The 26201-nt window shown below is 34.4% G+C and overlaps 2 protein-coding genes across 4 annotated transcripts in view; one reads left to right on the top strand and one right to left on the bottom strand.

Moving 5' to 3' along the window:
- Positions 1-8636, top strand: part of SNTB1 (syntrophin beta 1) — a 310326-nt gene extending 301690 nt beyond the window's left edge. The window contains exon 7 of the mRNA XM_031947152.1: positions 492-8636. Within this exon, the coding sequence (XP_031803012.1) occupies positions 492-584 (93 nt within the window). The 3' untranslated portion in view covers positions 585-8636. The remainder of the gene's footprint in view (positions 1-491) is intronic.
- An 8936-nt stretch (positions 8637-17572) lies between these two features.
- MTBP (MDM2 binding protein) overlaps positions 17573-26201 on the bottom strand; it is a 70506-nt gene continuing 61877 nt past the window's right edge. For 2 of the 3 annotated variants that reach the window (XM_031947147.1, XM_031947149.1), the window contains 5 exons: positions 24423-24689; positions 21615-21864; positions 20735-20848; positions 19400-19465; positions 17573-17872 (listed from right to left, as the gene is read on the bottom strand). In XM_031947147.1, the coding sequence (XP_031803007.1) occupies positions 17834-17872; positions 19400-19465; positions 20735-20848; positions 21615-21864; positions 24423-24689 (736 nt within the window). In that variant the 3' untranslated portion in view covers positions 17573-17833. The remainder of the gene's footprint in view (positions 17873-19399; positions 19466-20734; positions 20849-21614; positions 21865-24422; positions 24690-26201) is intronic. The other variant, XM_031947148.1, reaches the window with a different exon arrangement.

Raw genomic sequence — 26201 nt, 5'->3', positions numbered from 1 at the left:
TTATGGGGACTGATATGTGTAATGCAGGGTGACTGGAAGATGCAAAAAAGAGTAAAATTAGAAAGAAAGTTCCAACTGGAAACAAAGTATATGCTCACTGACTAAGGAATGACTAAATGTCATATAATACATGAATTTAATCGGATTTTATTGTCTGTATACAAAAAAAGACAAAAAAAATTTCCTCTTCTCAGGAAGTTTGGTCTTCAGAGATGGAAGACTACAGACATGAAGTTATATTATTAACATGTACTTAGTAATCTCAGATTTGTTTTATTGAACTACTTTTTTTTCCTTCCCTGTCCTTTATTACAAGGGAAGTTTCACTGGGAGAGATTGGGATAATTTACAAATTTTGCTGATGTAAAAACAAAAGTAAAAAAAAAATTAGATAGCTCATTTAATTATAATCATCCTCAGGCCCTTTTGTTGTGAAAAATCAATTATTCAATAATAATCATCAACCTAATCTTTCTCTCTTTTTATTTCAGCAATTAGATCTTCACTCCTGTCCCAAACCTATTGTATTCATCATTCATTCCTTCTTGTCAGCTAAAATTACAAGGCTTGGGTTGGTGGCGTGAATGGAGGAGTAATGGTTTCCACAAGAAGAAACAGAGCCACCATACTTACTGGAAGTATGATTCACCAATCCATGTTAGGTGCTAGCCAGTCACCAGCAGTGCCCCAAGAGGAGCAGAGGACATTGGTTATCAGGGCTAGCCAGTCCCAGTGACTCTCTGAGGCATTGCTTTCAGTTTAGTCAAATACAAAGAGCTACGTTAAGAAAAAAGCCACATTTGGAATTTCAGAACCAGTTTCTTTAGTCAAGGAAAATGTCCTTATCAGGGGGCAATAAACAGGTTGTAAATACTGAAAAAGGAGGCTTAAAAAAAGTTCAATGATTTGAAATGATTTTAAATATACTGTAAAATAGAAATTAGCATATTACTGTGTTCACACTTCAGAATCATTGTTGTACTTATTTTCACATAACTTGTTTATTGATATTGAGCAAAAGGCTAAGTAGATGAATCAGGATAGACATATATCATCCTCCTCCCCCAAAATAAATGATATAGGATTAGAATTGGACTATTTCCACCTACTAAATAAATTTAATTTTTTGAGGGGTAAGACAGTTTTTCACATAGAATCTTCTGGTCTTTCATAAGATTCATAGATTTAAGGATGGGAATTTACAGATCATCTAATTCAACTCTTCCAGATGACAAAATTAAGGCCAAAAAATGGGAAAAGAAATTTCCTCAAAGTCAGGCTGGTAGTAACAGAGTTGGGAATCCATATCCTGACTCCAAATCCAACCTCTTTCTACAATCCTAAAATTTGGTATGACTATAATACCTTTTTTTGATGGATTATATTCCTGAAGTAAGAGAGTGATTCTGAAGTGTTCTCTGTTAATGAATGTTGAGCAAAAAAAAAAATTTTTTTTCAATAGAAATGATTAGTAAAGTTGGAAACTACATAGGTTACTTAGTGTTTGGGGGAAGATAATTAATCCTGGGATTCCAATGTGAATAATAAAGCCTGTTCTCTAAGAGTAAACCCAATGAGGAGGAAGCCAGCAGCAGGCATTGACTATAAGCTTTTTGAGTTGGGAAGCAAGTCACAAGAGCTATCTTTAACATATAAAAGAAAAAGCAGAAACCCTACCAAATCCTCTAAATTCTTTGTCTCTGGTTCAGTTTTGTTGATGTCAGTGTTAAGTATGGAATCAATTATTCCTTACATGCCATTATGACTGGGAAGAGCAGCATGTGCTGTGGATTATCCCCAAACCAAATTCTATCAGTACTTTGGGTCCTTTTAGAATCATAGAGATTGTAGCTAATGGCCTGGTTTTATTCTACCAAATAATCAGGGATATGTTCAAATCTAACTTCATTGAAACAAAATCTCAGAGATTTCGGGTTATATCAACTCCATTCAACATTTAAAGCCGATTCTTCTCCCTGTGGCTTGTATAGATGAGCTTAGCTCTGATTTTCAGAATGACAGGGTTTGGCTTGTTTCTCTCTCTCTCTCTCTCTCTCTCTCTCTCTCTCTTTTTTTTTGCAGATATCTATGCAAAGAATTTAAAAGAGGTAAATTTGAAAATTGGCCCACCTGTTCTAAACCTCTCTGCTGCCAGGGATATGAAATGAAATGATGTGCAAAGCCTTATGGGGGTAGGGTTGGGGAGGGAAGATAGATTTTTCATAAGTGTGCTTATAAATTCGGATCTTTATCTCTATAAAGCTAAAGATTGAAATGCGAGCTTATGTACTGTAGGAAAGGTTTGACAATTTTCTAAGTTGCACTGCATTATTTCCTTATACATCTAAAAATCACTGGAACGTTGTTCTACATGAGAATTTTACTTGTGCATTGTAAATAACTTCTTAGGAAACATGCTAGTGCCAAGAGCTGAAGATGCCACAGTACATAATCCAAGGTGCTCAGTACTACATGAAGAATGAGTAACTTACTCAGAATTAATGTGCAACAATCCTATTATATATATTTATAGAAAAATCTAAATGATGATAATTGCAAATATTCTTTCTTCATCACTTACCAAGTTTTGGACTGATTCATATCTGGGTGGGTTCACAGAATGATACTACCTTCTCTGCATTTATAAAAGTTTAATGAAAATATTTATATTTTAGAAGAAATATATTTGAATAAAATTATTGGATTTTTCTGAAGCAAACTAAAATGTGTCATTAGCAAGTAACTTAGCTTTTATTAAGAGATTTGTGTATGTGGGTCATTTATTGCTCTAGAGAAGCTGGAGTGATTATGGTGGTGGGCTTATCACAGAGTGGCTAAAATAGAAAAGCTCATATATGTGTGCTTGTGTGTAGAGATAGATAAATAAATATTTAGATAGACAGACAGATAGAGATGGAATTATCCGAATCTCCCCACCTCCCCAAAAAAAATCTGTCATGAAAGTTACTACAATATGTTCAAAAAGGAATATATAGAAATATGTATACGTATTATTTTTGTATATATGTATATGTATAGATTGAAATAGATTTCTGCCTATGTAGGTAGATATTTATTTCTATCTATATATAGAAAGTTGAAGAGGTTAGATCCATCTCTAGATATAGATATATAGCAGTAGATACCTACATCTATACAGATATTTAGGTAAATATCTATATTTTTACATATATATTTTCCTTTTTGAATGAAACACAAATTGTAATAACGTTGATAACAGGCTTTTTGGTTCGAGTTTTTAAATTTTATCTATGTTGGGAGGAACTTCCAGTATGGAAACTCCTTCCATGATACAATGGGAAAAGTGTAGGATTTGAAGTCAGAGATGAATTCAAATGCTGTCTCTAATGCTTATTGCCTATAACTGTTAACTTTTCTCCAGTTTCCTCACTTATGAAAATGGAGTTGGATTAATTGACCTCAAAGTTTCCTTCCAACTCAAAATCTACAATCCTACAATTTATTCATAGAGCTATGCTGTAACTTAAAGCCTGGAAGAGTCTGGGGCACAGAGACATTTAAGTAAATTACTATTTTTACATAACTAGTATGTTTTAAAAGAAAGACTTGAATTCCATCAAGCTGCCTCTCATAGTAGGCTTTAAAAAAATATTAGTGAAGAAAATTGAGAGAAATTGATCCTGGTAAGTCAATAGAAGCACTAGTTTTGTCTATGTGTTTTTTTTTCTCCTTTTTTGTCAAGTTATTTAACCAAGCAGATTGACAGATTAGTAATGTCTTCTGTCCATTTTAATAAGTGGATTAGCTGCGTTTGTAAGCCATATATATGTGTGTGTGTATGTATATGTATATATATATATATATATATATATATATATATATATATTTAATGTAGGTTAAGGTTGGTAAAAGTGCACAGTATTATTATCACCAGATTCATAGAAGACTTGCCCATTTGTAATCAAGAGTGGCAGGTGGATGAAAAATCATTTCATGCATCTCTAAGAGAAAGAAAATGTTAAATGAGGGCTGTAACACAAGTGTCAGAATGAAATAAAATGATGCACCCTTTAGAAGGAATTTGGGAGATATATAGATATATAGGCTTTGGACTGTGGTCTCCCTTAAAAAATCAGAGGGGCACCCAATCTGGCTTCTATGTTATCAAAGCCTTGTTTATTCTGCTTAATGAATTCATATCAGTTCAAATAATTTAGAATGGCCTTAAAAAATTCTTCTGAAGTTGAGTAGGACCCATCTGGTTTTTGGTTTTCATATATATACTGTAACCTCTAGAGATGATCTGAAGACAGGAAAGAAGGTGACTTTTTGAATGTAACACAACAACAAAACAATGCCTATATAAATAGTATCATTAAGATATTTTTCTAATGAACCTAGTTGAACTTAAAAAAAAAGCCATTATCCAATTTATAGCCAGGAAGCACACAATGCAAAGTCAACAATGAATATAATGTGACAGGTTTCTCAGCAGTTTCAGAAGAAAGACAGAGGACTGAATGGGTTTGAAGATTGTTCAGTTATTTTTGTCGTAACTAGATAATTCGTGGACTGGCATCAGGATGACTTTAAGAGTAAAGTGAAAAATACAAAGGATTCCCAGCTCCAGTAGCTTTTCTCTAAAATTACTTAAATATTATAGGAGAAAATCTATTACAAGGAATTAAGAGAATGGCAAAAATTAATTTTTCGTAATGGTGAAATTTTGTTGAATTAGTTGGTCTTCAAAGCAGGATAGCAAATATTTTTCTTATGCTGGCATTTGATTGTAATGGTATTTCTTGTAATTGACTTTAACCTGTACACCAAACTCTAAAGGTTTGTCTTCTTAATGGTAAAATTTGATTTGAACTAAATATGGTTTGAAATAAGTGATCCACAGGCTAGGGTTTAAGATTTGACATGTCAGCTGTCTTCAAATATTCAAATGGCTGTCATGGGGCACTAGATTGGGTTCCCTTAAGCCATAATGAACAAAACTAGAAACATGTTAGAAGATTAAAAGAGATAAGAGTTCCCCAAATAGAATGGGCCACCTGGAAGGCATAGGGGATGGAATAAAGAGTGAATGTTGCAAAAGGGATTCCTGATCAGGAAGTTAGGATGTAAGACCAAGGAAGTCACTTATAATTCTGACCATCTGTGTAGGATGTAGGACCTGTGTAGGAGAAAAACTTTCAGATTTTTATAGTAATAAGATTTGACCTGGAAGGGTGAAAAAAAAAATCCTTTAGAACTAGCTAATTCAACTCATCTAGGCAGTTTAACAGTTCTGACAAATGGTCTTCTAGCTTTTACTGGAAAACCTTCAATGACGGGAAGTTCACTACCTCTTGAGTAGTTGGGGTAATTTTTTTTTTTTTTGAAGTTGTATTTTTTTTTTTCTTTACAACTTTTACTCTATTTCCTTGAAATTTTCTTCACTTTAGGGAGCTCAAGGTACAGAACTCACTATCAAGACGGATTACAATTTACATTTTGTTGTCTAAGACACTGAGAATTTAAGTGACTTTTTTGGGGGTCTCACAACCAAGATGTCAGCAATAGGATAAGGGTAGTTTTCTCCTCTGTATCACTTTTCAATCATTCTAATACTGAGTACTCCCACCCCATCCCACCCACATATTCTACGTGAACCTAGATCAATCTTATAACAAGATCAGAAAGTTATTTTATTTAAAGGGGTTTCTTTATCCTCAATATTCAAATGAATCTTTGATCCTGTCTAGGAGGGTAATCCAATCCACCACGCAAATCATCACTCATCCCTAATCCTACTGGCCTCTATGTCCATGTTCTCCCTCACATTCTGTGCAGGGGCTGCATCTAACATTGTGGGTGCCTTTCTTGCTTTCTCTGGACATCCTGAATAAAGTATCAGGCCATCCCTTGAGGCTGGCCTTTGTGGCATCTCTTTTTTACTCACACATTCCCCATTAAATTGTGAGCTCTTTGAGGGCAAGGACTGTCTTTTCTTTTTGTATTTCCAAGGCTTAGCAAAGTGCCTAGCACATAGTAGGTGCTTAATAAAATGGTCATTGACTGCTTGATGGAATCCTTTTTTCTGTTTCTCTCTCAATTCCACTTATGTGGTAGAACCTACTCACACCCACTATATGCCTTTTGACTGACCTCCATAAACACACATTTTATGAAAAAAATAAAATTGTAAGAGACCTTCTCATTGTGTTGTTTTCTTAAAGGATAAAGAATATAAGAAGGATTCTTTTTTTTTTCCTAAGTGTAATTGTTTTAAACTATGTGAGGAATTCTTTCATGGTTGTTCTCATATTTTGTATTTGCATCTGTTTATAAGGTTCAAAATGACAAAGAATGAGTTTCTCATTCAAATCAGAGGGTCAAATCAGAGCTGAGCGTCAACATTACATCCCAGATTTTGCTGTTCTTTAAACAAAAAACATTTTCTGTGTTGGTGGATAAAGTATTCAGAAGCACGTGATATGTAAACTAGTCTTGTGATGGCAAATGAAACATTGCCTTGTTCATAACAAATAGTATTTCATTGCAGGCAAATCTTTTATTTCTAAAATTTATTTCATAATACCCTATACAATAGAACTCTTTGAACATGAACCCCCAAATCAATTATCAGGTCACCTATGGTGCTTCAAATCAAACAAAATTTGATTTCCCTTAGGAAGTACACTCGTACAGCTTGTTAAAGTGATTAAGTCATGTTACAAGGTGGGCATGCAATCAATTTTGTATCATTTTAATAGGAAAGCAGCAGGAGCAACTAATTTGTCCCCTTTATTCGATAGTCATTTATCCTTGGACACACAAGACACCTTTCTGGAGCAAAAGAGCTCAGGGCTCCTCACACAGGGAAAAAAAAAAGATTAATTCATTCCCAGACATGGAAACAGGGTCAGAGAGAGAGTAATGGAGCTTATTGCAAGGTACTCAGCCCAGGTGGAGGGAAGAGTCTTGGCTTTCAGGTCTTGGCTGTATCACAGAGCCTCATAATATAAAAGGAAACATAATTCTTCTCAAGAAACAATGCTTCCTTTATTTTGAACAGTTTTAGATCACAACACTTTGGATCATTCAAACAGATTTTCCCCACCAAAAATATAAAAACCAAGTCTGACGTAAAATTTTTGATATGGTATTCACTCAGTACTTCAAACCCCAATGAACTGGAATTGGGGGGCAATTCAGCTCTGGTATCAAGGATGTCTGGTTAGGTTGGAAGTGAGCTTAAAGATCACTTAGCTCATTCCATTTTTATGGAGAAGCAGCCGAATTCTGAGGTCATAAAGCTGGAAAAGGGTAGTTACAACTTAATTCCAGGTTTCCTACACAAGACTCCTGTAATATACTTAGTTTTCTCATGTCAAATTTCTCAATAAGTAAAAATGAATAAATATTTTAAGATGTCTTACAAATAGTAGGTTCAAATCCAAAGTTTTTTTCAAACCAGGGGTTCAAATAATTAATCATCTATTCAATGTGCTTTCAAGTAATAGGTCAACAATGAATTTTTAGATGTTAAAGGACCTTACTGTTTATGGCACATTATGTGTTAATGAAAGCCTATTGTGAAATGCATTTTTTTCATTAATTTTCCTTATCTGATATAAAATTACCTACTTATAAAATTACTTATTAATAACAAATTTATCATATAAAGATAAAAATGCATTTCCTTTTGTGTATAGAAACATGCATATAATACATATATGTATATATATATATATATTTTATACACACACGGAGGAGTTAAAGAAGGGACCTTAGGAATCATTTAATTCAGCATTTTCCTTTTACAAACGGGATAACAGGTCAAGAGAGCTTATATTAAATGCCCAAGAGAATAAATGAGCTGCTAAATAGGAAAGCCTGGATTTTAAACTCAAGTTCTGACACAATATCTGTTTGTGTGTTCCATAATGTCATTCATTCCAGCTTTCACTAACTCAGAGACTTTTCTCTAAGACTAGCCTACCCTCTCCCTGTCTTGCATTGTAAGTAATTAGTTGTTGGAACACGGGAATAATACTAAAGGCCCCAGTAGCTTACAAAATGTCTAGCTTCTCTAATTCACTAATCACTACTATGGATGGATTTTTAAGTCTCTTCCTACTTATGTAACTACTGCATACACACAATTTTTGTTCCCTTTGCAAGATGGAGTTGTGAAAAGATTTTGAACTCTACAGCTATACATCTTTCCTAGACATATCAAGAGGACGAAAATTATACCAATACTAGGAGCATGGGCAGCACCTTGTTTGATGATCATAGGCTACTGCTTTAATCAGGCCCATGATAGTGGGAACAGGAAGGATGAAGTGTTGGGTTTTTATCATGGCAATTATGCCATAGGATGGGAAAGAAATATTGTGAATAAATGATACAAAGCCAGGTTGTGTGATTGACTTTTAAATCTAAGAAACATGCATGCATTGTTTGCATAAAATGTGCATGCTTCTGCATAAATTGTGCACCAAGGTGTACTCTGAGGCTTTTGTACTCAATAAAATCATCTTGCTGACTTTAAAGAGGTCCCTTCCTGATTTCATCTCTAACCTTCCCATTCTCCTACTATGACACATTTCCCCAACAGACCCAAAGGGAAGGGGTGAGACCTGAGTACACTTTCCTGTGGGCTATTTAATTTCAAAAATCAGCCTACAAAATGAATTCAATAAGAATTCATTTTCAGTGCAGGGCTCGAAGTTATCAAAAGGCTGCAGTATCACCTTATGATCACTAGAGGGTAGACTATAGATAGACATTGAAAGTTCTAAGGAAATTATGCAAAGTCTCTCCTAGGTTCTACAGAATTCACTCTAATAAATAGCTATCCCAAATCTCCATGACAAAAAATACTCCGTATAACAAAATCCCATTCAGACGGCCCATTTGAGGCAAAATGAATATGATCCAAAATGATAGCTAGTTCCCAAGGATTTATGGCATTCTTAGATTTTTGACTTTTACTGCGCATTGATTTCAAATCAATATTTCTTCCCAATAATGAGAGGGAAGGAATATACTCTCAGACACTATCACAGGATCATAGATTTAGAGCCGAGAGGGACCAGAAACTATTTAATCCAACCTCTCTTTTTACACGTGAGCTGAGTCTCAGAAAGGATAAATAATTTCTTCAAAGTCACAAAAGTGGTAAGCATCAGAGGCATGATTTGAACTCTGGGCCTCTGATTCCCTCACTGTACTGCACTGCCTCATGCTAGATCAGAGGGTTTTTTTTTTTTAATCAGTCCTCAGGGAAATCAAACATTATTATAAAGCAATCACAGGCTAAAGATTAAGCTAGTATTATGTTGTTAATATTTCCTTTGATAAAAAAAAAACTTGAGATTTTTAATTCTCCTAGGCTCTGATTATATTGATTTTAAACAGAGACTGTTGAAGAATCCAATGAATAACGTTTATTTTTCCCCACTAAGGAATATCTCTTTAGACACCTAAAACTCCATGGAGGCAGGAAACAGTACTACTAAAATCTATGTCAAAAACAACATATCAGCAGTCCTGACATTGTAAAAAATGGTCATATTCTGCAACAACAAACAGGCAGAGCAAAAAGTCATCAAAAGGAATTAAGTGGGACTTTGGAATTAAGTCTACCTAAATTTCAAGAAAGCAAATTATAAAAATTATAAAATCTAATGAACCTACAATCCTACTTCTGGATATTGTATGTGATATTATGTATCAAAGATGAGTTTCATGATTTGATCTGTTTCCATGAACAGATTCAGCCAGTGATAAAAGTACTTAACTGGAACCTTTTGATCTCTCACATAATTACAGAATGTCCAATTTGGACTCTCACACTCCAGAACACCCAAGTCAATCCTTAAATTTTAACAGAAGGAACTGAGGACCACAGAGAGTGTCCTGCCCAAGGTCAAACAGCTGGCAAAAGGTGGAGCCAAGACTCAAAACCCAGTTCTTCTGAGACCTATGATGTTTTTTGCTATTTTATCCTTTACACCACTGAGATTCAGTATTGTCTCACTTTACATAAAAAGGTGGGAGCAAATTAAATTTTTGTCACTTTAATTTCTCAAATAACCTTGGGGAATCATTATTGGGAGGAAGCCTGGAGTGGATTTTTTTTTTTTTTTTTTTTTTTTTTTGGCTGAGGCAATTGGGGTTAAGTGACTTACTTGCCCAGGATCACACAGCCAGGAAGTGTTAAGTGTCTGAAGCTATGAACTCAGGTCCTCCTGACTTTAGGGCTGGTGCTCTAGAATAGATTCTTTTTTTATATATATAATTATATAATGCATCTAATCAGTTCTTGATTGTTTATTTTGTCCAAAGTGTTTTGTAGCAATCTCTTCCACAGTGTTTGCTGAAAGAGGGGCACATCTGAGTCCTAAAAGATTTGTGTTTAAGGAAAACAACCAAAGTCATTATAAGCATGCTGACTACAATGTTTGGACTCATTTACAAGTGGACTATGAGCAAATGACTTCCTGGATCACAACAGTTCCAATCAATCTCTAGTTAAAAGCTTTCCTTGGGACTGGGTCAGCCAGGAAAGGTTATCACTGCAAAGTAATTAACAGGGAAACAACACCTCTCTCCCCCATCCCCATCCTTTTAAAACTAAGATAGAGGCCTGAACATTTGTTAATTAGGATTAAATTGGTTTTATTTTTAACCCTCCCCAAACGAACTTCCTCCAGTAACGGCAGTCAATACTGAGACAACTTAATGAAGACAGCCTTCAGCGCCAGTCCCGACCTCTGAGAACACAGCTTTTCAAATATCCGTTTTCTTAATTAGAAGGGAGTGTTGAGGATAAATTGGCCTCCCCTCATCTGAACTGCCACTTCTTACACAACAGAAATAGAGCTATTAAAGGGGGGACTGCAGTACATTCTTCTCCCCTTGCTCTCATTGATGGCTTCATTCTTACTCTACCCACAAAAAGCCAAATACGATTTTAAAAAGAGAAGGCTTAGTTCCTTGCCACCACTTTATGTTGGTTTTCAGAACTCTCCATTTGTCTTTTTTCCGGTTAGCAGTTCCCTGTCCCATTCTAGGTAATGCTACACTGTAAAATGAATGCTTGGCATTAACCTAAGTTCCCAGTTGCAGAACAGTGGACTTCCATTTTCATCTGTCAAAACATATTTGATATCTAAGATTTGGCCATTGTCTCATCCTTACAGTTGTGAGCTTTTGCTCTACCAAAGTTCAGGCTTCTTTTTCTCAATATGTGGAACAAGGCCCTAATGCGGATTTTGGGAGGCTTCAGCAGTAAGACAAAATTTAAGATAGTGGCTGCTATTGTTAACTAGTGTTCAAGAGAACTGCCAGGTACTCTATGATCCATTAAAGTGCTTACTATTTAGGAAAAAGCACAGAAACCAAAGCCAATTGCTGGATTTGTCAATTAAAAGGAATTTTTTTTTTTTAAATTTCTGGGCTCCACTTAGTATTTAGAGCTAGAAATCAATTTACAATCTAGTCCAATTCCCTCATTTTAGAAAGGAGAAAACTAAGGTGTAAATTAGTTAAGTAACTTGTCCAAGATTACATGGGAAATAAAAGCAGGATTCAGAACTGAAAGAGACTTTGGTGGTTCATTTGTCCAACACTATTTACAACTGAGGAAATTGAGGCCCAAATTAAATGACTTATCCAAAGTCAAAGGAAAAATAGGACCAGAAATATAGAACTGGAACAGATTTTGGAGGTTAGCTTGTCCAACACTTCAATTCACAGAGGTTCAGATTAATTGACTTGTCCAAGGTCACAGAGTGAAATTTGAAAACAGAACCTATAATTCCAAATACAGTGTACTTTATATAAGCTATTACTCATTTATTTAAAGTAAACATATTTTTAGGGTTTTCCTTAGTGTTAATATAAATTGACTCTAATATCATACCTTCAACATATGTGCCATCTATATTTCTCAACATGTTAATGACTCAGAAGTACAATAATAACCTCAATTATCTAAAAAAAGATTTCATCTTTTTTATACTATCCCTACTAAGGCAGAAAGATACTAATCTCTTAGAACATTTTTAGGGAAAAAAAATCAGTTCCCCAAAACATTATTAACCCCAAACCCTTAACCCTATTATTCATTCACTGCTTACAAGTTTTATTGTAGTACTTCAGTTAATTATGCTTCTGGAAATTAAGTTCTTAATAAAGTCAGTCAGCCTGGGCATGAAGAGTGACCTCTGGATGGATAAGAACAAAGTAGAATTTTGCCAGGGTTGTTACCCTCTCTTAGATTGGTTGGGAATTCAAATTCAACTAAGGATAGGTTCAAATTTATTGATGCTCATACAAGTCAACTATCAGGAAGTAAAAAGATACATTAGTCCTGATATAGGCTGCCTCTTGAAGAGAAAAAGGACCAGAAACTCCAGAGCCAACTTTTTTCAAGAGATTAAGTCATCAGATACATTAGCTATTCATATACATAAATATTTTACTAAATTCTTCATACAGAGGAATCTTGGAATAAATGGATGAAAAGGCAAAACTTAAGACAGCATGTTTTTCGACTGTTAATCTATGCCTTTCAAGAAGAAACTCTTGTCTGAGAACACTTCTTCTATTATCTTTGCACCTGAAAATGAAAGCTTTACCGAGTGTCCCTAAAACATCTCCTCTGAGGCATTATTTTAGGTGGTATTTCTGACCACATTAGGGAAATGGCAGTATCTGAATCATAATCCAGGACAGCAAAAATGAACTCAAACATGAGGAGAAGCCAGTCTATCAGATAAGTAAATTTGGTTTGCATATAGACTGAGAAAACTACATACTAACATTATGTGTTCTATTATATTTTTATTTATTTTATTTTCTAATTACTTTTTAATCTAGTTCAGGGAGTGTTCCAGACTTGCAAAGTCTAATGTTTTTAGAAAATAGGGAAAGCAGAAAAAGATTAAGTGAGCTAAGTCCAAAGACAAACTTCCAAGCAAGATAAATTTTTCTTTAAAGTTTAGCAATCAAACTACCCCCTAGTTCAATCCCTGCTATGCTATTCCCTGTGTGACCCTGGCTAAGTCACCATTCTAGGCTCCCCTTTCCTTATCTATAAAATGCACATGTGAACTAAATACCAGGTCCCTTCTAGATCTAAAACATCTTCCCTCATACTGCCAGATTAACTGTCCTCTTTTAAAATACAAAAGGAGAAAGGAAGGGAAAGGAAGAATGTTAAATAAGGCACTGATATCCTGGGGTGAATTCATTTCAGTTGGTGAGATGGTTTTCATTGTTTTTCAATCATGTTCAACTCTTTCTGACCCAGTGAACTACAATGGTACAAAAGCTGTCTATGGGATTAATTCCTGGCAAAGATACTAGAGTGGTTTGACATTTCCTTCTCCCATAGATCATAGCAAACAGAAGTTAAAAAATGTGTCCAGGGTCACACAGTTAGGGTCTGAGGCTGGATTGGAATTTTTGTCTTACTGACTGCAGGACCAGTCTCTATCCACCAAGTCACCTAATTGCTTCAACATACCTCAGTGTTTTCCTCCTGTGTGGAATAGAGAGATAAGATGAAGAACTTACAGGAATATGTGAATTCTTTTTTCTGTATTTTAATTTTCATTATTTCTGTGTTTCCCCTATGACCTGTATAATATGTGCAGGTGATTTCAGGGAAACAGAAACCTTCCATTCCAATCTCTCCAGATAGCAACAACCAATTAGATGCCTCCCCCTCCCCTTCTCAATGCTCTCTTACTTGTGATGTAATTTCTTGTATAAAAGCTGCGTATTTTTACTGTTTTTTTAGCCCTCCTACCACAAGCTTTCTCTTTCCCTTATCTCGGGACAGAAAGGCTCATCCTCCAGAGGTAGAATAAACAACCTTTCTGCTTTCTATTTTGATGATCTCTGAGTAGTCAATTTGGGTAAGAGTCTTCTACATCCCACACACTTCTAATACTCAGCTGAGACAGACCTGACTTCACTCAGGATATTTCTCTCATTTAGAATGTTTTTCTCTCTTTTATCTGTTCAAATCAGATTAGATAGCAAGGTAACTAGAGCACTGGGCTTCGAATTTAAAAAGCATAGATTCAAATACTGCTTTAGACAATGTTTAGCTGTATTGCCTGGAGTAAGCCTCATCTCAGCCTCAGTTTCTTCCTCCTCTGTAAAATTAAGGGTTTGCCTGAGGTCCTTTGCAGCGCTACAATTGTGATCGATTCTATGAAGTCCTACCAACATTCTTCTAGTCCAACCTATTTCACAACTCCTTCCATAACTACTCTAGATTTTCTCTCTCTTCTGAACTTATAGCACTCTATTCCACATAATACTGAACTTAATTACATAGTTTGTCATTGGGCATAAATTTTGTGCAGTTTGGATTCATGTTTACAGCTAAGGAAGACAATGTCCTCAAGGAAATTAACCGAACTTTAGAGTAAGTTCTTGTTAACTGTTTATTCTATCCTCCCAGAGTCCAGCACAGTAGAATAGAGCACGTGGCAAATGGCAGATCAACACTGATAGCTCAGAAAGAATAAGTGATTTTTGTCAAAATCACTTCAGCACTATTTACAGCCTGATTGAAGAAGGGCCCTGGAGGCTGAGGAGTAACAACTCTCTTGTTTTACAGATGAGTAGACTAAACACTACTACTACATCACTGGGTTCTAAGGAAATACGTTAGCTCAGCTCTTCCCGATTCCAAGTTCAACACTCTATCAATTGTGCCATCTAAATTGTGGGGATCATTAGTTCAATTCCTTTATTTAACAGATAAGGAAAAAGGGTCCCAGAGAAAGTAATTTTTATAAAGATCTTGTAAATAAATGGAGAATCAATTTTGAATGAAGGCCTCCCAATTCCTGGTCTTATTTCCTTACAGAGAAATATTCCCAGAAAAGGACAATTCTTCATTTTACTATAGTTTGATGAGAAAAAAATAAACAAAACTCTAGTTTAGTTTTGATTATATTTACTAAGTGATCTGTATAATATTTTTTATCTTGATTTTAGAGAGATCTACCCATCAGAAGGAAAGAATTCCTTCTCGCTAGTCCGATAACTCATAATATAAATAAATAAAATGACCTTCTGAATTGAAACAATTGAAGCATCAAGTGATGACTTGATCACCAAAGTTCTAGAGTTAGAGATGTCAAGGGAAGTACATTAAAATGTAATTGAGAAAAATTTGACAAAATAAATATACAACAAAATATAAATAACTTTAACAAGGTTTTCTAAATCATGGTAGCCCCCTTTTCAACTTGAGTTTGATACCACTGTTCTGAGACCTGAAAAGATAAAAAATGGAAGTGCCTTTTCAAAAGATGGCTTGACAATTTCCCTATCCGAAAGTTACAATACTAATAGAATAAAACATAATAGTTTCTCAATTAAGGGGAAAGTATCAGAGATAGAAAATGTATTTTTTAAAGCCATATTAAAATAGATATTTCTTCATTTTGTGAGTAAGGAGTATGGGATATCCAGGAAGGATTAGCACACCTGGTGTGTGAGTTTCCTAAGTTCTTTTCAAGGATGCTCATCCATCTTTGGTGCCCACCTTTACCTAACTCTCATCTGTGGCTTCAAGAAGCTGTATCACACAAAGAAGTCACCCACTGGTAAAATCATGTCAGTAGATGGGCTAAAACAGATTGAGAGTAACCAATGGGCTTCAAACCTCTTGATAAGTTAAGAGGAATGTCTACCCTAAGCATATGAAGACCTTTGCCAGTAGGATAGGTGAACAAGAACAATTTGTTCCAATAGCCATGAAGGAGATCCACTGCATACCATATCATCACTAGGTCTCTTGATTTTTGTCTTGCTATTAGACTTCATTTACTCTGGAAGAGAGAGCAAGACTTTGTGCAACTCTAAATTCCAATTCACTTAACATTACCTTGTGATATTACTGGTGCTCTTCAAAATGAAGAATAGAATAACAAAAGTCAAAATGCTTCATTTAATAATTTAGACATGCGTCAAAGTTTCCCCATCATAATAATTATCTCCATTTGAAAGGAATTTAAAAACTATTAATCAATAAGATGTATCTATTTATAAAAGTTTAAAAGAAAAGATATAAACTATCCTTTAAACAGCAGAGCCTTAGGGAGGAAAGAGGAAGATAAGGATTCCAAAAAACTTTGTCTATCAAACCCACAGAATTAAAAGAGCAAAAGCTGTTGATGATCTAAGGGTACAAATTGCTAAATGACTGAAAAGTAGAGAAATTGCTTTTCAAAAATAATATATTAACACAATAGATTTAATTCTGAAACAAAAAAAAAAGTTAAAATATGGGAATGATTTTCACTATGGAAATAATTTTTCCACAGTAACAACAATAATAATAATTTTGGAAAAAGTAGACAACACCAAATTGTATAGGAGCACGTGATGTCACAGCCAAAGCAACAGAGTCGGAGAGAACAAGATTCAAATGCTGACTCTGGCATATACACTTTGTGTGCATATGAGCAAGTCTCCTAATTTCTCTGACTTTCAGTGTTTCACTGAACTATAAAACTAAATATAAGAATATAGAACTACAAAAATACTTATAATACTGCACCTATGAAAACCAACTATGTAGGGAGGGACTATTCCATTTTTGTCTTTGAATATTCAAAGCCCTGCAATAGTAGGCACTTAATAAATGCTGACTGATGGATTGATCCAAGGTCCACGGTGGCTAATTCTGGACTTGAACCCCTGCTCTCAGTTGAAAAGCAAATGCTTTTTAGGGCAGTTACTGAAAAAAAGAATCACAAAAAAGAGAAAAATAATTTCTTCTCCTTTTCTGGTTTCAAAATTTTGAAGTCTTTTTTTTTTTCTTTTTTAAACTTTCTCCCTCTTCTTACCTCCTCTCCCAGCAAGGCTGTGCCTTATTCTTAGGGTATTCATTCTTCCCCGCCCCCTAAATTAAAACTTTGATTTCCATAGAGCAGAAGACCTTACCTAGATGTTAAGGGAAAGCTATGAATTAAACTAATTCAGACTAAGTTAAAAATGACTAAGAGTCCCTGGCCTTTTTGCCTATAAGCATTTTCATTTTAAAAAGGAAGATGCTTACTTAATTTAAAGGAAAAAGAAATCCTTCAATGGCAAAATTCCAGAATTCCAGAATCAAGGCAAGATACAGTAGAAAAATTTAAGCAAATTGGGAGAGATCTTTTTGGGGGGAAGTGAATAGTAGTGATCCTGTGGAAGGAGAATAATTGCTCATTGCTAAATAAGCTTCAAAATTTGGAAGATTATTCTGAGAAGTTTCTTTCAGCTATTGCTTCTTTTCATCGCATTTTTTTTTACCCTTCGCCAAATTTCTAAACTCACAGGTTCTCATAAACTCACTACTTCCAGGCCATTGAAAGGAGGTGAGGCAATATTCATTAATGTACAAAAGAACTTTAGGGAAAACCATCAAGTTTTATGTTAGGAATTGATAGTTTGGGCCTAAGAGGAAGGGCAAATAACAAAATTGTAGAGATCTGTAATTTAAGTTGGTCAAATAATATATTCTATCCAAGAAATGGAAAATAAAATTGTTTTATTTATTGTATTCTTAAAATAACTGTAAATAATAACTATACAAAACATATAAAATATTTTCTCTTGTTAAAGTACAGAAAAATAGTATAAATATGCATATAAATTTAAAAGTATATAGCTAAACATCCCTAAATCTGTAGGGATTAAAGGAAGTCAATAAAATAAAATAATCTTAAATTGAACAAATTTTTGAGCCAAATTTGAAACTTAGAACTTCAGTGAGACAGAAGAATGTCAAATAACCTCCCATAATTTAACAATATATTCAAACAGAATCAATCTGTTATTTCTTGTTCGTCTTCTCTAATACCCATTCAATCACCTGTAGAAAAAAGAAAATTTAGATTATTCTGGTAATGTGTCAATACAAAACAGAAGGAGTTAGAAATTTTTGAGAAATATTTGAGAAAACCATTACATTTTACCTTATGGTCTACATTTCAAAAAAGCATAATGGACACTTTACATGAAAGAATGTTAGATCTGACTTGATCTTACAAATGCAACAATATTTTTTATTTACTAAAGGACCCTTATTATACTTTTACTGAAGAGCATGGTACTGTCTACTGTCCCCCCTTCACAAAATTTAATTTAATATAATTAAAATTATCTATTTTGCATTTCATAATGTTCCTTACTTCTTCTTTGGCCATAAATTCCTCCCTTTTGTGCAGATCTGGCAAGTAGAATATTCTTTACTCTCCTAATCTACTTGTAGTAGACAAGATCTATTTGTCTAAGTTATGAACCCATTTCAACCTTATCTTGGTATATATTAGATATTGGTTAATGCCTAATTTTTGCCACATTATTAGCTGTCTAAATGTTCCCCCTTCATAAAAAACATTTCAGAGAGTTCATTTCAAAAGAAGCAAAGCCAGAATATCAGAACTGATTGAAAACAGAACTCGTATTCTTTAACTTGGAATTAATATCTTTAAATAAACAGCCTCATTAACTATAGCAACCTCTTAAATACTGTCTTGGACAAATGATTTAGGATGTAAGTCATAGTCTTCACAAAGGACCAGCTCTACTAAAATCATATGTAACGCTCCAAAATTCATTCAAAATATACTGATTAAATCTCTAGTGCATACATGACACTGGAGTAAAGGCTTCAGGAAATCTCCAGATTGGCTAAACATAGTAGTGACAAAGTAAGGCTTGCAATAGGTGAGCATTTTTCCTAAAGGGGGGGGGGGGGGGGGGGGGGGAAGAAGAAGGGGAAGGATGCAGAACTTTTCTTAAAATAACTGCAAATAACTTATTTACTTTTTTTTTTTTTTTGAGGCAATTGGGGTTAAATGACTTGCCTAGGGTCACATAGCTAGGAAGTGTTAAGTGTCTGAGGTCAAATTTGAACTCGGGTTCCCCTGACTTCAGGGCTGGTGCTCTATCCACTGTACCAACTAGTTGTCCTAAACATTTACACTTAATACTTAAAACACAGGAAAACATTATACATATGTAATTTTTAAGGAATTCAGTTAACATTCCTAAATATGTTGTTATTAAAATAAGTCAATGAAATAATTTTCTTAAAGGAATATATTTGAGTCAAGTTAGAGAGAGGCAACGGGAGGAAAGGAGTTGAATATGCCTAGTTCCCAATTCCCCCCATATTCAACATGTATCAGGTTCATGATCCTCACTCTTCCCAGACTGCCTCTTTTTTAATGAATTTTTCTTCAATGAAGTTGCCTGGTTCTACTCTCTGTATGCTAACTCTGTCATGTTTTTGCACTCTTTCTTTTTTCCTTGAACTGAAAACTAGGAACTCCAAACCTTCCCGAAACTAGTAAAACAACTATGAAAGATCACTGGCTCTAAATAGGCGACCTACCTGTTTAGCATTGCTATTTGCTGTTTTCTTCATTTCTTCAAACAGACCTCTTGAAGTTTTCAGATCCTAAATGTAATATAATCGCATAAATAATACTCATGTGAGGTTATGCAGATTATTCTATCTTCTTTGTACGGTAATTAATAAAGGGGGAAAATTAAAAAAATAAAACAACACTGTTTAGTCTCATCAACTTATAAACAAGAGTACCTGTTATACTTATGAAGACTATATTAATCAGTTTCTATTTTTAGCACAATTTAAGGATAGGTATTTAAAGTGAAACGTTACTTTTATCGACTCGATTTTATCCGCTTACCATGCATTTGAGATTTGAACCCAGATCTTTCCTACTTTAGAGTTTCACATTCTTTCCTTAAATATGCTGCCTAGTAATTACAGTTTGAATAAAGCAGTCTATGGCAACTATAAAACATTGTAAGATCATCACATTTTCAGAACTGGTAGGGCACTCTTAAAGTAATGCTTATGCACAGGCTTTTAGTCACTTTACATTCTCATGGATACTTTTTTTTACAAATTGCTGTTTAGTCACTTCTTTTAACCATGCAGTTGACTGTTTGAAACTAAGAAAAAACTGTGTTTATCTCTAATACATGTAATCTTACAAGACTGGTCAAATTATGATCAAATCAACTTCACCATGTTTCTGAATGGGTACTGATCTGCTTCCCCACTTTCCAACTATCTTAACCTCCTAAACTTTTGCTGCACATCAGTCCTCCCCATGTTTGTTTTCTCCATGAGAATATAAACTTTTTGAAGGGCAAGGACACTCTTTGCCTTTTTTGTTTGTATCCTCAGAATTTAGCACACATCCTGCTATGTCAATCATTTTTTGATTCATTCATTCATCATTTTGGATTCAAATTTTGATACTCAATATATTGAGTGTGATGTCTTGTCATTTACTAATTTAAATACATTATATCCAGTAGAATATATTTATATACCTTGAGCTTAAAAGAAAGACTGAGTGTATATAACATAGCTTTCAGAAAGGGTTGGTAATTCTGTAAGCTCCTTGAGAGCAAGGATTGTCTTCTTTCTTTGTATCCCTGGCACTTAACAAACTATCTGGCATACCAGAGACCATCAATAAATGTCACTGACAACCTGAATAGAAAAGACTGGAAAGAGAATAGGGAGAAGAAAAGAAGATGCATTGATTTAATTCTTGTTACTCCTGACTCTCACTGTCAAGGTTTGGAAAATTGGCTACAATTTTGCTGTTTTTTAAAAAAATATTATTAAAACCATACACAAATCTAAGAATTAGAGTCAAAACGCTGATCACAGAGGAAGACATCTTACCTTTAGATAGAATTTAGATATCTCAAAGAGACGCTGACTACAGGCTGAAAAACAACCATGGTCCTCAGAAATGTTGTGTTTCTTTAGAGTTTTAGTAACCACTTCTTTCAGCATCTTGAAGAGAATACAATGCATGACAAAATTTCTGAAAAATGCAAAACTTTTGCAGGTTGATATTTTATATAATTATTTTTTGTTGTTTAGTCATTTCAATCATGTTCACTTCTTTGTAACCCTCTCCTCCCACTCCCTGGAGAGTTTTCTTTGCATAGATACTAAAGTGGTTTACCATTTCCTTCTCCAGTTCATTTAATAGATGAGGGAACTGAGGCAAACAGGGTTAAGTGACTTGCCTAAGGTCACACAGCTACTAAGTGTCTGAGGTCAAATCTGAAATCTGGAAAATAAGTTTTCCTGACTCTAGGTCTGACACTGCACCAGAAGTCACTTTTTTTATTATTTTGTATTTCATTATACAATATCTGGGTGTATCTGTATACATATGTATGTGTATATATACATATAGCTATATAGATGTTTATATATGGTCAAACTTGTATTTATCTAGATATAGCTATATCTATAGCCATATCTACATATATATAATCTACTTAAATACACGTTTATAATGTGTGTGTGTGTGTATGCATGTATACATATTCAGTTCTGAAAAAAGTTATATATGAAATAGGTAAGTGAATATACTTCATGTTAATTATATTAGCAGAACATGGTAACTATGAATTCAGAACTGATATTTATGCCTTGAATTTCTTCTGTATTACCTCCATAAAATTCTACATTTTTTCTTTTGTATTATTTTAACAACAGAATATAATTTTCCCAATAATTGTTATGACCAAGTGAAAGAAATCTTTACCCGAGTATGTTTCTGTGATCTTGATTCCTTAGCTTGCCTTTTTGGGTCTGATTCTTGTACATTTCTCTGACCTACACCTGCCTTTGAAGTTACTTTTCGAACTTCAGAACTAGCTGCCTGAATAGATGGACAAGTTGCAGATAAAGATCGATGTGGGTTAGATCTTGTAGTTGTCACTGCATGATGAAGTCCACTATTACCACTTGCTTGAGAAAGAAGTGAATCAGAGCTTTCAGATTTTGTTAATCTGCTAGGAGAAAAAAAACAAAAACAAGTTAAGTAAATATGTATTTGCTATGACATCCATTTTCTATATAAACATTTCCTCTGGTATTTAGGAGTTCAAAAACAAGAGAATATAGTAACTAATTTCTTTCTAATTTCACAAGTAATCAATACAGCACAATTAGTTTGGTTATTTAGTTTTTTTTTTTTAAAAAGAATGGTGTTTAGAAACAACATTCTAAGCTGATATTTCTAACATATTGGACAAGCAACAGCAAAGATTTCTTTAGCACCTACATAGGAATTGAATTTTATTATATTCCAGTACTATAAGCTTGATAAAGTCTTCATATAACCACAGATTATAGAGTACTAAAGAAGGATGAGATCTAAAAAATCCATCTTGGTCTTGCTCTTTTTCCCAGAACATTAATTTCTTCTATGATTGGTAACGATTATTAATGGGAAACTCACTACACTCATGAGACACCCCATTCTATTTTCAAATAGAGCTATTAGAATGATATTTCTTACACTGAATCTAAAGCTACTAGTTAAAATTCCTCTACTCATTTCACTTTGGTGTATGTAAATAGAAAATAATTATTCTAAAGACAACATTAGAAAAGGGAGTGTTTTGTATTAGTATTCAAGGAACATGACATACCTTATAAAATATTGTTGCTCAGATAAGTAGAACTATTACAATATTAATGCAAGTTAAGTGTAACTATGTAATTCTTATTGCTCCTTAATCTTGCTAATATTCTCATAAATTGCTTTGGAATGAATTAAAATCCTCACCTTTACAAGAACCCATAAATATTTTTTTTACCAAATTTAATAAATTATTATTACGCTAGACGTTATCTGCAATTGGGGGGGGGGTATTTTTTAAAGTCATCTCATTGCTAATTTGGGTCTTAATTTTTCTAGCAAAAGCAGACGTTATAAGCCATTTAAAAAAAAATTTTCCAATGTCTAACACAAAATTTATCTCCTAAAGTTTAAACATTTGCCATTTATCTATTACCATTTATACAACTAAATCTATTTTTAAGTTTAAAAAGTGCACAAGGACTTCATTAAGACCTTGCATGAAAAAGTTTTATCTACTTGCTACAGTTGGTTATTATCCTTTGTTCTTGAAGAGGACCAACAGTGATATCACTGTGTTGAAGTCAAGGTATGACTGTGGTTGATCAGACAATATGAGGTTGGAAAATTCTACTAAAGGTCAGACACAAATAGTTCATATGAACATTTGGAATGGAAATGTCTCTAAATTTGCATAGCTCACGTTTCTTTTGAACTCCTGAAATTCTACTTTGCTCAGAGCAAAGCACCTTCTTTGGTAGGATATCCCATGCTGGGAAGTCTTTTGTCATTGTCTCCCATGTCACACCATTGATTATCAAGTTCTTCATAGACTTTCAGTGTCCTTTTATCACTTTTTTTGACCATCGTATGAGTGCTTATATGGTGTGAGTTCTCCATAAAATAGTCTTTTAGGCAAATATACAATTGGCATTTGAACAACAGGCCAGCCAATCAGAGCTGTGCTCCCTGCAGTAGAATTGAATGCTTGGCAGTTTAATTTGAGAAAGGGCCTCAGTTGTCTGGTACCTTATCCTGCCAGGAGATCTTCAGAATCTTCCTAAGACAATTCAGATGGAAATGATTCAATTTCCTGGCATGTGCTGTTCAGGTTTCACAGGCATACAACAATGGGGTCAGCATAATGGCTCTTTAGACCTTCAGTTTGGTGAGCAGTCTAATATCTCTCCTCTCCCACATTTTCCTTGGAGCTTTCCACACACTGAGCTAACTCTGGGAATGAACCAACTTCATCATTTGTGTCCATCCCAGAAATTATACTGCCAAGATAAGTAAACTTATCCTCTGCATTCAGAACTTCTCCATTTGCTATAACTTGTGGTTCCACATATGGATGGTGTGGAATTGGTTGTTGGAGTACGTGTTTTCTTAGTGTTAATTGTTAGACCAAAATAAGCACAAGTGCCAGAAAATCAATGCATATTTTGTTGCATTTCAGTTGTATAGATTACACTGAGTACACAATTATCTGTGAACAAAAAAAATCATAAACCCACTTTTCCTCCATTCCATGACTATATGGAATTAATTTCATTCTGTTATTTTAAATTATTCAACAAAATGAATTTTTGTGGGCTACAAAAGTCTAAAAAGTAAAAGACAAGTTTAATAGAATTTATATTACATGTCAACAACCTTGATTTTATGATTTTTAGACTTTAAAATTATATGACAAGGCATACAGAAATTTGATTTTGTGATTTTTTTTAATCAATCTAGCAAATTATATAAGTTTCTCATATAAAATAAAACATTGTATTATGTCTTTCTGAAACACTTTTTCAGTTTATCTTGAAATCTATGCATGCCTATTATTAGGAATAAAAACATGATACTGCTACAACAAAGGGATTAAAGAAATTAGCATACACCTAGAAAGCATCTCTTAAAAATAGAGAGATGAAAAGTTTCATTTGCACTAGAGAGAAACTTTCTGCCAGTGCTTTTTTTATCCCTACTTATTACCTCTTTGTGGGATAAAAGTAATCTGTATCTTTTGATCTCCGCTTCAGTCTAGATACTTCAGTTCTTGGTTCACTCTGCAAAGCTTCTCCATCTGGGACACTCCCAGGCTCTGACAAAACTGCAGGTGATGGAAGAGGGCTCAAGACACAGGGTACAGGGAAACACTCTTTTGTACACGTAGTCTGAGTTTCATAACGAATGAGACGGGACTGAAGTTCAGAAAATCCTCCATCTCTTTCTAAGGCTTTTCGGTCATCCAGACAGTATCTAAAAGTGAAGAAAAAGATGCTGAAACTAAAGTTTGTTTGAATAGATATAGAGGAAGGTTTCTTATCCTTTTTCCAAATCAGAAAACAAAGAACAAATAAGACAAGTCTCAAAACACATTTATTTCCCCATAAATCAGTACTCAGGATAAGCTCATTAATAATATTTTGAGTAAACGGTATTGAACAATGAACAATGCTCAGTGAATTAATTCTGGAATTAAAATATCCTGGTAGTAAAACATCAAATCAATTCAACTGGAATTAAGTGCCTACTAGGCATAGTAAAGGCACACTAAGGATACAAAGAAAGATAAAGGTTTGAGTAATGAGAAGGACAACATGGGAAGCACTATCTACAAGCCAGATACATACAAGATAAATCAGTAGTGGTCTCAGAGGGAAGATATTCAGATTGAAGGACGAGTAGGAAAAGTGAGGCTTCAGTTGAGACTAGAAGGAAGCCAGAGAAACTACAAGGCATATTTCAGGTATAGAGAAAAGCCACTGAAATTGATCAATGAAAGGAGATCAAAGCTTAGCAAAAATGCCAGTTTCACTGGTTCACAGAACAAATGGAGAATAGAAGAAGATGGATAGGTAGGAAATGTTTAAGTTGCAAGGAAATGTTTAAGTTTGAAAGTTTTGGACTTTCAAAATCAAAGAGAGGAATTTTTATTTCACATTACCAAATAGGGAAGGAAATGGGAGGTAGTCAAACCAGTACTTTAGAAAAATCAATCTGGATAGCTGAGTGGAGGGTAGTGTAGAGAGAGAAAGGACTTGAGGGATAGAAACCAACCAACAGTCTAGAGGGAAGACTATGACATTATATTAAGCCAAGAGAAAGGCAGCAGGCAAATTATACTGTAGAAAAATGAAATGTGATATATTTTAGGGGGAAGTAAAAAAAAGATTATTTTTTTTTTTTTAGCAAGGCAATTAGGATTAAGTGATTTGCCCTGGACCATACACTACAGAACGAGATGAGGTGAGATCTTTCAAGACAGTTGTGAAAATCGAGTAAGGCTTCATTTATTTCAAAGTTTAAGTGGGCCTGAAGGACTTTAAGCATTAAATCAAGGGCATATTTAAGCCCCCTCCCTGCTATCCTCCTAAGGGCATCCTTAAGTCCCCTTCTTGTTATCCTCCCTATTTCAGTCAAATATGGATAACTATGTACTTATTGGTCAAGTTCAATTTCTTGGGTAGTTCCTGATTTTAGAATATAAGATCCTCAGCCAATAAGGACGAGGGTCAGTGGTGGAAGGGCATATTTGCGTTAGGGATTAAAAGTGTTGACCCTGCCCCCTACAGCCCCTCCTCCCTTCGATTATCTGCTCGATGGGTAGGACACCAGAGAACAGATGATAAACTTTGCTTTGCTTCTAGAGATCTCTCTAGTTTTTTATTAAATGGTATCTGAACCACACACTACTAAGTGTTAAGTGTCTGAGGCTGGATTTGAACTCAGGTCCTTCTGATTCTATGGCTAGTGCTCTATTGTCTGCAC

This window comes from Sarcophilus harrisii, chromosome 1 (genome assembly GCF_902635505.1).
Source record: "Sarcophilus harrisii chromosome 1, mSarHar1.11, whole genome shotgun sequence".
Lineage (NCBI taxonomy): Eukaryota > Metazoa > Chordata > Mammalia > Dasyuromorphia > Dasyuridae > Sarcophilus > Sarcophilus harrisii.
The sequence above is the reverse complement of the archived record's forward strand: the minus strand, read 5'-3'. Positions and strand labels throughout refer to the sequence as shown.